This window comes from Rhodamnia argentea, unplaced genomic scaffold (assembly GCF_020921035.1).
Source record: "Rhodamnia argentea isolate NSW1041297 unplaced genomic scaffold, ASM2092103v1 Rarg_v2.67, whole genome shotgun sequence".
Classification (NCBI taxonomy): domain Eukaryota; kingdom Viridiplantae; phylum Streptophyta; class Magnoliopsida; order Myrtales; family Myrtaceae; genus Rhodamnia; species Rhodamnia argentea.
The window spans coordinates 10,001-22,987 of record NW_025955914.1 but is presented as its reverse complement, the minus strand read 5'-3'; the positions used below and the strand labels follow the sequence as shown (position 1 = coordinate 22,987).

Sequence of the window (12,987 nt, the reverse complement as noted above, 5' to 3'; positions counted from 1 at the left end):
GGTACAAAATGTCACAGGTTCAAATCCTGTCATCCCTACCTATTACTTCTCGTCTGAGCAGTAACGAGGGATTCTTTGAAATTGATTAAAATCAGGCATACATAATCTTTTTTTTATTATATCATATTCTATATGATAGTCTTATGCATACAAGATGTATTCGGGTTAGCAAAAAAATCCTCTTCTTTTTTTAAGAAGATAAGAAAGCGCTCTTAGTTCAGCTCGGTAGAACGTGGGTCTCCAAAACCCGATGTCGTAGGTTCAAATCCTACAGAGCGCGATTCCAGTCTTGGTTAGGTTAGTCCGAAAATGACACTTAAATAATTGAACAGTAATCTTAATTTGACCTCCTTTGGATTAAAGAAAAGAGGAGGTCAATTAAAAAAAAAAGATGTTAATTAATTTAATCAAAGGTCCAACTGATCACCACGTCTGTATTGTAAATATGCAGTTACAAATAATCCAGCTAAAGTAATAGGAATTAGACCTAAGACAATTCCAAATAGAAAAACTTCAATCATTTCAATTTTTTTGAAAGGGAAAAAGGAGAGGTAATATCTATCCCTACATATTAATCTGCATTGCCCATGAATCTCAATGACCGCTAATTGGAAATTGACCCGGTAAGGAACTATAGAGTCTATGAATAACACAGAAAGATTTCTTTTTTCTGCGTTGTGTTCATTCAATTAATTTCAAATAAGTCGTATCTTGGTCAGACCAATAAAGAGAGCTGAGGTTATAGTTAAAGCTGCTAGTAGAAAACCGAAATAACTAGTTATAGTAAGCATGAAGATGAAGGAGCTAAATGAAATGTGTTCTTTTTATACATATGTTTATTAAAGTACTTCCCTAAGTTTCAAGATACGAAGATAAGCAAAAATACCAATTCAAATGAAAGAATAAGTTCAATTGACAGTTGTTAATTCGTCAATCATTATAGACGGGATTAACAAAAACATAGAGTAAGGGGGGTACAAAAAGAGATCAATTAATAATTTGTAATATCTACCTATCCCTTAATTTCGAATCAAGGGATTCATTAGACAATTCTTGAGTAGACTAATATTAAAATAATCAAATAACAATAAATTTGAATTATTAAAATAATAATAATAAATTTGAATCCATATAGAACAGAATTCAAAATCATTTCTCTTTTCTTTTGATCTTTTTTTTTAATCGTATCGAATCTATTTTTCGATTTTAGAATAAAGAGTGACCTTATAACAATAACACCTTTTTTCTTGTCATTTGAGATATTATGTGAATGAACCTACTACTGAATTGAATAAGTAAAAATGAAAATAAATAAAGTAAAAATAAAAAAGGTATCGCACAACTGATCAGATCACTCACGAAAATCAAATCTTTATTTTCGTCCAACTAGATTCTAAGACTAGTAATTCCTATAATTTTCGTTTCTTTGCTAGGTTCTACATTTTTTCCATATTTATTAGAAATAGAAATTGTCTTTTCATATCATAAATTCCCACCCTTGCAGCTAGTTCCAGAAAGAACCTTTCGATCTAATACAAGAAAACAATGTGTGCATCATGAATATTGATTATTCCAATTCTATTTTTTTTGTTGTTCTCTTTTTTTTTCAATACTATCTACCCCTTTTACTTGTTACTCTACGAATAAACAATTCCTCTTAAAATGAAAATGAAAAAAAAAGGGAGAACAACAAAAAACTCTTCTACAGTTTAAGCTTATAGTTCTGAAAAGGAGATTTTCCAATTTCGCATCGAATTCAATTGTGTAAAAAATGGAGAGAAAGAAACCTTATAGAAATTGGAGAAATTGGATATGGAATAGTACATGCATGATTCTATATCGACAAGCAACAAGAAAATAATAAAAAAATTATCTAGTACTTCATTTCCATACTGATTAAGATTGCGTTGCTGTGTCAGAATAAGGATAGCTATACTGATTCGGTATACTCGAAAAACACCCTGGGTACAATATTGACGATCTAACAAGTATGGAACTTCAGTGAATTGCCATTTACTGATATCATCTTTTATGGAATCGATCCCCCCTTTAACTGTACAAGAATATGTGGAGCTCAGCATGTCTGGAAGCACAGGAGAACGTTCTTTTGCTGATATTATTACCAGTATTCGATACTGGGTTATTCATAGTATTACTATACCTTCCCTATTCATTGCGGGTTGGTTATTCGTCAGCACGGGTTTAGCCTATGATGTGTTTGGAAGCCCTCGTCCAAACGAATATTTTACAGAGAGCCGACAAGGAATTCCATTAATAACTGGCCGTTTTGACCCTTTGGAACAACTCGATGAATTTAGTAGATCTTTTTAGGAGGACCCAATGACCATAGATCGAACCTATCCAATTTTTACAGTGCGATGGTTAGCTGTTCATGGACTAGCTGTACCTACCGTTTCTTTTTTAGGGTCAATATCAGCAATGCAGTTCATCCAACGATAAACCTAATACAAATTATAGAGCTACGACACAATCAAACCCGAACGAACAAAATGTTGAATTGAATCGTACCAGTCTCTACTGGGGGTTATTACTCATTTTTGTACTTGCTGTTTTATTTTCCAATTATTTCTTCAATTAAGAGAAGAAAAAAGAATAGTAGAATACTAAATAATAATAAGAATTATCTTAACCCATTCGGAAGGATCACATCTCATAATTATCTATGGCTGTTTATGTCTTTAGCATGACAACTTGATGAAAGAAATGGTGGAGGGAAGCGGGATAAATGGCCGATACTACTGGAAGGATTCCTCTTTGGATAATAGGTACTGTAACTGGTATTCTTGTGATCGGTTTACTAGGTATTTTCTTTTATGGTTCATACTCCGGGTTGGGTTCATCTCTGTAATAATCTAATAATAAGATGAACTCAGTTGGAGATATGAAAGCTTAAGAAGGCAAGAATCCCCTTCTTAAGCTTTCATAATATTTTATTAGTCGAAATAAAAAAGAAATAACTTTTCCCGATTAAAAAAAAAACTTCATTTTCTCTGATAATGTTTTTGAAAACTTCATTAATTGATTTAGAACATCTCTTATTCGCTGATAGTATCTTATCCATCTTTCAAAGTTAGAAGAAAGAATCGCTCGATTTCATTTTCCTGAATGACACAATTACAATATATATTTCTGGCGATAAGATATTATGCAAAGCAAATCGTTTTCGAATAGATCCTCACTCTATTTAGTATCTCATCAAAGTTGAATTTTTTTCTAAGTTCATTAGAATAGGTTCTATTTTATCAAAAAATTGACCTCTATTTTTTGTTTGTTCACTACTTTATATATGTAATAAATATAAAAAAAGGGTTCTAATAAACCTGGAAAAAAATATAAACTAAGGATAGTAATCTTTTACGAACAGATCAAAAACCTTATGTAGACACAAGAAAGAAATGCAGAAAATTCCTTTCTTGTGTCAAAGAAAAGACTAAGAAGAAGGCGAATAATCCTTTGTTTTCTATTCTCCACTTACTTATCTTATGTTTAGTATCCAGTAAAATTTTCGATTTTCTTCTATTAGAATAGAAAACGATTGATCCATTCTATGACATTTCAATCTCACAAGAGTGACCTAGTGACACCGCTCGAATTTGGCTTGAACAAAAAAGAAGAGATAAAGTCAAATAATCTTCTTTCCAATATACATACTATGACTAGGAATGCGGTACAAAAAATTCCCGATATCTACATCTGGAATAGAAACAAGTAAAAAGCTTTTTATAATTTTGGATCATACATAACATAATTGAATTCTTTTTACGAACTTGATATTGGAAATTCGCGAATCTAGAAATTCATTTCGGACAATTGAACCTTCTCAAACTGTTTCTTCTTAAGAACCAAAAATATTTGTGCCAAAATAACAGATGCCAAGAAGAACAAAAGGCCTTGGACACGGAATGGATCTTGAAGTACTATTTCTGCGTCCCCTTGACCAAATCCACCCACATTAGGATTACTCGTTAATGGCTGATCAAGTTTGATAGATTCGCCTTCGGAAACAAGAAGTTCTGGCCCTGGGGGAATAATATCAACCACTTGACGTTCATATGACTCATCCGATATGGTTATTTCGTACCCCCCCTTTTTCTTTTCGTATGATTTTACTTACTACACCAGACGCTGTAGCATTATAAACTGTATTGTTACTCTTGTTCCCATCGGGATAAATCTGACCCCTTCCTCTGTTCCCGCCTACATATATGGGATATTTTAAGAAGTGAACATCTTTATTAGTAGCGGGGTCCGGGGAAAGAATAGGAAAGGTGACTTCACTATATTTCTGACCAGAAACAGGACCTATCACAAGAATATTTTTTTTAGTGGGGCGATAGCTCTGAAAAGACAGATTGCCTATCTTTTCTTTCATCTCGGGCGAAATACGATCGGGGGGGGCTAATTCAAATCCCTCAGGTAAAATAAGAACAGCCCCCACATTCAAACCTCCCTTTTTACCATTAGCAAGAACTTGTTTAACTTGAATATCATAAGGAATTCGAACAACTGCCTCAAATACAGTATCAGGAAGTACCGCTTGCGGAACCTCAATATCCACGGGCTTATTAGCTAAATGGCAATTGGCACATACAATACGCCCGGTCGCTTCTCGTGGATTTTCATAACCCTGCTGTGCAAAAATGGGATATGCATTTGAAATGGATGTCCGAGTTATGATATATACCATCAGCGATACGGAAATAGATCGAATAATCTCTTTCTTTATCCAAGAAAAGGTGTTTTTAGTTTGCATGGTCCAATCATTGATCCCGAAAATTTCTACAATAAAATTAGGTAGGTCGCTTGTATAGTTCCCTATCCACAATTCTGCTATTTAGTTTACTGAAATAATTTTACTGGAATATAGTAGTAAGAGAAATCCCAGTAGGGTAGAAAGAGTAAGTACGTCTTCAAATTGAAATGCTTTGCTTATGTACCTTATGTTACAAAGTAACAAATATTATAGTTGGATCAATCATTCATTGAATGATAAATCACTACAAGTGATGGAGATATACGATTTAAATAACGGAAGATCCAATATTTAAAAATTGTATCCAGAATGACTGGAAAAGTAGAAACAAGACCAGATATAATTTGATCGTTGTGAGCAAATCCAAAATCTTTGTAGACATAGCCAATCATTAGTTCCCAACCATGGGGCGAATGGAATCCGATACATAAATCAGTTAATAAAAGAATAGAAAAAGCTTTTATTGTGTCGCTTAAGTTATATAGGAATTCTTGAACCCAAGAGTTAAGAATAGCAAGTTCTTCATTACCCAGAATAGAATAACCACTTAAAATAATGAAAGAGGTTATATTTGTCGATAAATGCAAAATCATATGGATATGATCCTCATTGTGCATCTTGATCAATTGCATCGTTTCTTTGTGGATTTCTATACGAAGTGTTTGTAGATGTATTTCCGGGTATTCTTTTATCATTTCGTCCAAGAGTAAGAGTTCTTCCAATTCTATGAATTTTTCTAGAATACTCTTTTCTTGAATATCGGTCAAAAAAGTTTCGGATTGCCTAGTATTCCACCAATTAGTAATCCAAAATTCAAGACATTTATTAAATGAGAGAGAGATCCACCAGGGCAAAAATACTATAGATGTAAGATATAGAAGAGGAAGAAATGCTTTCTTTTTTGCCATTTTTTCTTTTCATCTTTGAATTGTTAATGAACCCACCTCATTTGTTGAATCTATGTGATCTACTATTTCTATTAACCCTAAGTTCTATTACAAGGCATCGGACCTATGAATTTATTCCCTGTTTTTTATTTGTGATTCAGTAGTTATTCCTTGAATTTCGAAAGAATACAGAAATAAAATACCCGTTTCGAATGACGAAATAATAAAAAATCTTGTTTCCAGATACCTCAATTGAATTGATCAAATTCGAAGCCCTTTTCGATGAATGCTTAAAAGAACTAATTCAAGCAAGTAATGAATACTCTATTATTCGGATTTTAAGCCAAAAGAACTCCTTTTGTCCTTTCTATCAAAAAAGAAAATCTTTCGAAAAAAAAAAAAATGGCCGGCTACCCGCAATTAGAGTCCAGGAAAAATGGAGAGAGATTTATGAAGAATATTTTGATCTAACGATCACAAATTCAAAACCTAATGATCAAAAAAAAAAATGAGTGGCAAAACAAGACATAAAAGTTATCCTTATAAGAGATCCAAGCAATCCTTTGCCTTTGATCATTAAGAAACACAAAAGATAAAAAAAAAGTTCGGTTGACAAAAGAAAGGAGAGAGAATTTACAAGATATGATCTATTTGTATCTAACCCATCAATTCATATTGAAAATAAAAAGAGAAATCCTTTATTCCGAAATGTTTTGATATACGAGGAGATGAATCTATTATTTTATTTCGATTTGCTACTTTTACTTGTTTTTTACTGAATTGAGTTGAGTGGATTTTCATACGCATAAATTCTTTTTTATGCGGACAAAAAAAGTTTCGTTTTATGGATGTTCCATATACGTCTACTTTGACTCGAATGAACGTTCTGAAAAAGCTTTATTAAGCTATGCTATGCTGAAGAAAGAAAGAGAATTCTTGAATTTTTTCCCTGCCGGAATTTCTTCTTTAGTTAAAGTTCATTTCAAAATACTTCAATTGGTACGCGCAAGAAATAGGCCAATTCGGCGGCTTTTTGCTCAATTTCACGCGGAGTCAAGTTCTCATCAGTGCGCGTCAAGGGAACGTCCCCCTGTCCTTTTATTTCCATATAAAGGACACGACGAGCATAAATACCTTCTTTAACTTCTATTCGGATGGACTGAATATCTTTCATACGAAATCGTAGGAAGATACGACGATTTTTTCCAGGAAATCCCCAACGAAAAATACACACTATTCCTTCTTTTCTATCGAATCGATCATAGCCACTACCTACATTCCACGAAATTGTGCACCACAAATAAGAACTAATAAAGAGACCTGCGATACCGTAGAAAGACATCACGATCCCTTGTGGAAAAAAAAGAATTTGTTGAGACGGAACTAAAGATATCCAATTCTTACCGAAATAACTGGAAGATCCAACTAATACGAATCCTAATGAACCTAAAAAAAGGATAAAGGCCCAGCAGAAATTACTTATTTTTCGAGACCCCACTCTAAGTTCTATCCATATATGTTCTGATCGCCAACTCATACTAGATCCAGTTGCATTTTATTGGAATTGAGAAAATAGTCCAAATGAATTTGACTTTCCTTTTTTTGTTTCCGAAGTAACTCTCATCAACTAGCGTTATTCGGATGTAACCCTTTAGGAGTAATTCATCTAATTGGTTAGATCAAATTGGTTAGGTCTAAAATAAGAATATCCTTTTTATATGATCTCCTATAGATATCCACATATAGATAGATTGACTTTACATTTCATACATCCACCTCGATTCCGATCTCTTTGAAAATTGCTATAATTTATTTACCCATATATTTACGCATACATAAGAGCTATGTTCGGAGGAAACCGCCATATTCTACTAAATAGATATCTGTGTTATCTATATCTAAGTCTTGAAAAAAAATAGATAAGATTCGCACCTATCGAATCTAAAAAATCTTGTTTTTTTGAACATGAAAAGATAAAGAAGCCATTGCAATTGCCGGAAATACTAGGCCCACTAAAGGCACAAAGAGAGAAGGTAAGTTGTTAAGAGTTGTCATAAAATGGGTACCTCGATTTAATATTTGTACCTGTTATTGTTAGAAAGATATGTTAGAATAATTATAATTCGTATATAATTATATTGAGTATATCTAAGTGAGTATATATATTAAATAATAAGTGCAAGGAATGGATAATTAAATAAATGAGACTTATTCTTCTTTATCTTTCTACATGAAATATACGTATGATAATCTATTCTATTATTGTCTTAAAATTCGAATTCAATTCGAATCTTTTTTTTCTTTAATAAATAAAGAAATAAAGAGTTTCTTACAAATTCCCGAAGGATTCGTTAGAATTCAATCCAACAACAGGATTCTTAGTCAAAATAGAGATTCTCAGAAGATATAGTCGAAAGAAACTCTATATCTATATTTTCTATTTTTGAATTATATATACCATACATACGAAGCAAGAAGGAAAGATGACCCTCGGTTTCTTTTATTTGCCTTGACCAATTTGAATTTCGAAGAAGGAACAATTTTTTTTATATTGTTGATAGGGGTTTCCTAATTAATAATCAGTAATATCGGTATAAAAAAAGAATTATCCACACGATTCTTTATACAATTTAGAATTCAATATTATTGATTATGTCACCAAAGAAAAAAGAAATTCTTCCTTAGAATTTTTACTTTGATTCCGACAAAATGCCTAATTGTTCGCTACAAATACAAAAATGTAACTAAATAAAATAACAATAATTTTACTTTAGGCTCCACTTAACTTAATAAGTGAATTTTAATTCAAAGGAAAAAAAGCGTGAAGCTTAAATAACTCACTCAGAATACCCTTTAAAGGATTACGTGGTACGATTAGATCGAATAAGCCCTTATGGAATAAATATTCAGCCGCTTGTGAACCTTCAGGTACTATCTTATTCAATGTTTGTTCAATTACTCTTTTACCTGCGAATGCAATGTAAGCATTAGGTTCGGAAATAATGATATCCCCCAACATCCCAAAACTAGCCGTTACCCCACCAGTAGTAGGGGATGTAAGGATTGATACATAGAACAACTTTTTATGGGATTGATAATCATATAAAGCGGCAGATATTTTAGCCATTTGCATCAAGCTCAAGCTTCCTTCTTGCATACGTGCTCCTCCGGAAGCACACACTAGAATCAGAGGTAAAAATTTATTGGTAGCGTACTCGATCAAACGGGTGATTTTCTCGCCTACTACTGATCCCATACTACCCCCCATAAACTGAAAATCCATAACTCCAATTGCTATCGGAATACCGTTTATTCGACCTGTGCCTGTTTGAACAGCATCGGTTAATCCTGTCTTTCTTTGATAAGAATCAATACGATCTTTATAGGGTTCCTCCTCCGAATGAAATTCAATAGGATCCAGAGAAACCATGTCTTGATCCATAGGATCCCAAGTACCTGGATCAATCGAAAGTTCGATTCGATCTGAACTACTCATTTTCAAATGATATCCACATTGGTCACAAATATTCATTTTGGACTTCAAAAGTTTCTTATAATTTAATCCATAACAATTTTCGCATTGAACCCACAAATGCCTATATTTTTGAGTCAAATCGAAATCAGTAGAATTTTCTCTTCGAGTGAAATCAATACCATTCCTGCTAGTTCTTATACTGGAGCTCCCCCTTTCATTACTATTTCTACTTTCACCATAAATGTAACTAGAAATGTAACTGTCACTGGAATTGTCACTACTACTTAAAATGGAACTCTCAATACAGATTTGAGAAACAAGATAAGAGTTAATGCAACTAGTAATGTGATTATTCCAACTGTATTTAGTATCATACATGGAACGATCACAGGGTGGATCGTCATTCTTAGATCCATTCTTCAGATAAGTATAAGTCCGATAACTAAAAAAAGAACTTTCTTGTTCACTCAGTAAAGAAGGATCATTGTCAATCTCAAAAATTTGATTAGTAATATCAAAATATATGGAATATATATTCCTATTACTATCTCTAACCAAAAAGGTGTCATCAGAGATAAAATTACGAACGTCCCTGACACCCACTAAATGATTAGCATTACTGTAACTAGAACTTTCACTCCAACTATGAATCTTTTTATCCGTATCGTTTATAACCGGATCTTCACTTACACTGGTTTTTTCAATAGGATCACCAAACCTATCAATTGATTTACTTAGCCCACACCTGTATTCTAATTTTCCTTTATACAACATCGAATTGAACCACCATTTTTCCATAGAACTTTCTTGCCCCTATTTACATGAAAATACAATAGATGAGATGAATAGTCATTCGATGAAAAATAATTTGAATATTTCACATTTTATATCGGAATAAGCATATAGATCCAATCACTGGATCAGTAACTAATAAAATAAGGAATGAGTAAAGGATTTTCTTTTGTTTTGTGAGAACCCGGAGTATTACTTCGCTATAACTATATATATGATGGAACTCCTTTTTATTATAGAATATTCTAAATATTTTTTTTTGAATTCGAAATGGAAATAGCGATTTCCCTCATCTTGTGTCAAATTCGCATCGAAAAAAAAAAAAATATTTGTTCTCTTTTATCAAAAACTTTTTTCGTAAAATCTCGTCTATTCCAACACGGAACGAAAAGGACAATATACAGGATGGGTAGAAGAGGTTGTGATACTTGACTCCATTCATGATCCGAAACTAAGGGATTAAAAGAATACACCAATCCTAAAGACCCATAAGATTAATTGTGGATCCAACACAACAAACAAGAACAAACAATAGAAGCATTTCAATTGTTTATTTAGTTATGTTTTTTTATCTTGTATATCTATCTAAATATATCTATATATGAGATAGATAGACTAAATAGAATCTTTGTATTCGGCTCAATCCTTTTAGTAAAAGATTGGGCCGAGTTTAATTGCAATTCAATTAAGGGAACGAACGGTAATTAGTGGATTACAAAGTATCCATTGCTTGGAATTCAAATTTGATCTCCTTCCATACTTCACAAGCAGCAGCTAGTTCAGGACTCCATTTGCTAGCCTCACGGATAATTTCATTACCCTCACGAGCAAGATCACGTCCCTCATTACGAGCTTGTACGCATGCTTCCAGAGCTACTCGATTCGCTACGGCACCCGGTGCATTTCCCCAAGGGTGTCCTAAAGTTCCTCCGCCGAATTGTAGTACAGAATCATCTCCAAAGATCTCGGTCAGAGCAGGCATATGCCAAACGTGAATACCCCCCAGAAGCTACGGGCAGAACACCTGGTAGAGAGACCCAATCTTGAGTGAAATAAATACCGCGGCTTCGATCTTTTTCAACAAAATCATCACGTAGTAAATCAACAAAGCCCAAAGTAATGTCTCTTTCTCCTTCAAGTTTACCTACTACAGTGCCAGCGTGAATATGATCTCCACCAGACAGACGTAAGGCTTTAGCTAGTACCCGAAAGTGCATACCATGATTTTTCTGTCTATCAATAACTGCATGCATTGCACGATGGATGTGAAGAAGTAGACCATTATCTCGGCAATAATGAGCCAAGCTAGTATTTGCAGTGAATCCCCCTGTTAAGTAGTCATGCATTACGATAGGAACTCCCAATTCTCTGGCAAATACAGCCCTTTTCATCATTTCTTCGCATGTACCTGCAGTAGCATTCAAGTAATGCCCTTTGATTTCACCTGTTTCAGCCTGTGCTTTAAAAAGTGCTTCGGCACAAAATACGAAACGGTCTCTCCAACGCATAAATGGTTGTGAGTTCACGTTCTCATCATCTTTCGTAAAATCAAGTCCACCACGAAGACATTCATAAACTGCTCTACCGTAGTTCTTAGCGGATAACCCCAATTTAGGTTTAATAGTACATCCCAATAGAGGACGCCCATACTTGTTCAATTTATCTCTCTCAACTTGGATGCCATGAGGCGGGCCTTGGAAAGTTTTCGTATAGGAAGTAGGGATTCGCAGATCCTCCAGACGTAGAGCGCGCAGGGCTTTGAACCCAAATACATTACCCACAATGGAAGTAAACATATTAGTAACAGAACCTTCTTCAAAAAGGTCTAAAGGGTAAGCTACATAACATATATATTGATTTTCTTCTCCAGCAACAGGCTCGATGTTGTAGCATCTTCCTTTATAACGATCAAGGCTGGTAAGCCCATCGGTCCACACAGTTGTCCATGTACCAGTAGAAGATTCAGCAGCTACCGCAGCCCCTGCTTCCTCAGGAGGAACTCCAGGTTGAGGAGTTACTCGGAATGCCGCCAAGATATCAGTATCTTTGGTTTCATAGTCAGGAGTATAATAAGTCAGTTTATAATCTTTAACACCAGCTTTGAATCCAACACTTGCTTTAGTCTCTGTTTGTGGTGACATAAGTCCCTCCCTACAACTCATGAATTAAGAATTCTCACAACAACAAGGTCTACTCGCCATAAATTCGGAGTTAATGAAAGCTTTCACAAAATCATCAACGAATATTATCAACTAATCATAATGGTTCTTTGATTATACCATGGTATTTGATTCGCCAAATACATCATTATTGTATACTCTTTCCTATGTATGGCGCAACCCAATTCTTGTTTTTGAAATTTTGGATCCCTTACTTTTTTTTGAATCCAAATATCATATTGAAATAATAAGAAATTTACTCTTGACAGTGATATATTATGTTGTATATGTAAATCCTAGATGTGAAAATATGAGGAATTTGTATCCATGAAAAAAAAAGAAAGGGTATAAAAATAAAGAATAGACTAGGCATAGAAGGCTCTGCTGAAAAAAGAAAAAATAGGGGCCAATGAAATCAAAATAATGAATTGTAAATAGAGTTCAAGTTCGAATTCCATCGAGAATATGGAAGTTATTGTTTATAATGATAGACAAATTAAGGACTTTCTCAAGCTCAAGATTTTTATTCATCCACTTGATATTGGGAAAATAGGTTGGTTGAACTTGAGAATTCACTCATTGAAATGGAATAAGTAATAAACAAAATGGGATTGGATTCGGTTGGATGGTACCAATGAAATCGAGTGCTAATTACCGTTTCTTATTGAATTAACCGATCAACTTGCTATCGAACATTTTTTTTGGATTCGACAATTTTCGCAAAAAATTTTAATATATTTCACTTTTATTATTATGAGAATCAATCCTACTACTTCGAGTCCTGGAGTTTCCACACTTGAAAAAAAAAACCTGGGACGTATCGCTCAAATCATTGGTCCGGTACTAGATGTAGCCTTCCCCCCGGGCAAGATGCCTAATATTTATAACGCTCTGGTAGTT

The 12,987-nt window shown here is 33.8% G+C and overlaps 3 protein-coding genes and 1 non-coding gene across 4 annotated transcripts in view; 2 read left to right on the top strand and 2 right to left on the bottom strand.

Annotated features, from left to right (window-relative positions):
- Positions 1–206: 206 nt before the first annotated feature.
- Positions 207–280, top strand: TRNAW-CCA. The gene has a single exon. It is a non-coding gene; the product is annotated as a tRNA-Trp (tRNA).
- A 2,969-nt stretch (positions 281–3,249) lies between these two features.
- LOC125313565 (cytochrome f-like) lies at positions 3,250–5,736 on the bottom strand. The gene is given in 2 exon segments (XM_048273230.1): positions 3,250–4,110; positions 4,112–5,736. Coding segments are annotated over 2 exon segments (963 nt in total). The 5' UTR covers positions 4,775–5,736; the 3' UTR covers positions 3,250–3,810.
- Positions 5,737–8,627: 2,891 nt separating this feature from the next.
- LOC125313564 (ribulose bisphosphate carboxylase large chain-like) lies at positions 8,628–12,232 on the bottom strand. Its single transcript, XM_048273229.1, is given in 2 exon segments — positions 8,628–10,931; positions 10,933–12,232. Coding segments are annotated over 2 exon segments (1,449 nt in total). The 5' UTR covers positions 12,091–12,232; the 3' UTR covers positions 8,628–10,640.
- A 152-nt stretch (positions 12,233–12,384) lies between these two features.
- Positions 12,385–12,987, top strand: part of LOC125313563 (ATP synthase subunit beta, chloroplastic) — a 9,794-nt gene continuing 9,191 nt past the window's right edge. The window contains exon 1 of the mRNA XM_048273228.1: positions 12,385–12,987. This exon is cut by the window's right edge and continues 9,191 nt beyond it. Coding sequence (XP_048129185.1) covers positions 12,841–12,987 — 147 coding nt within the window. The 5' untranslated portion in view covers positions 12,385–12,840.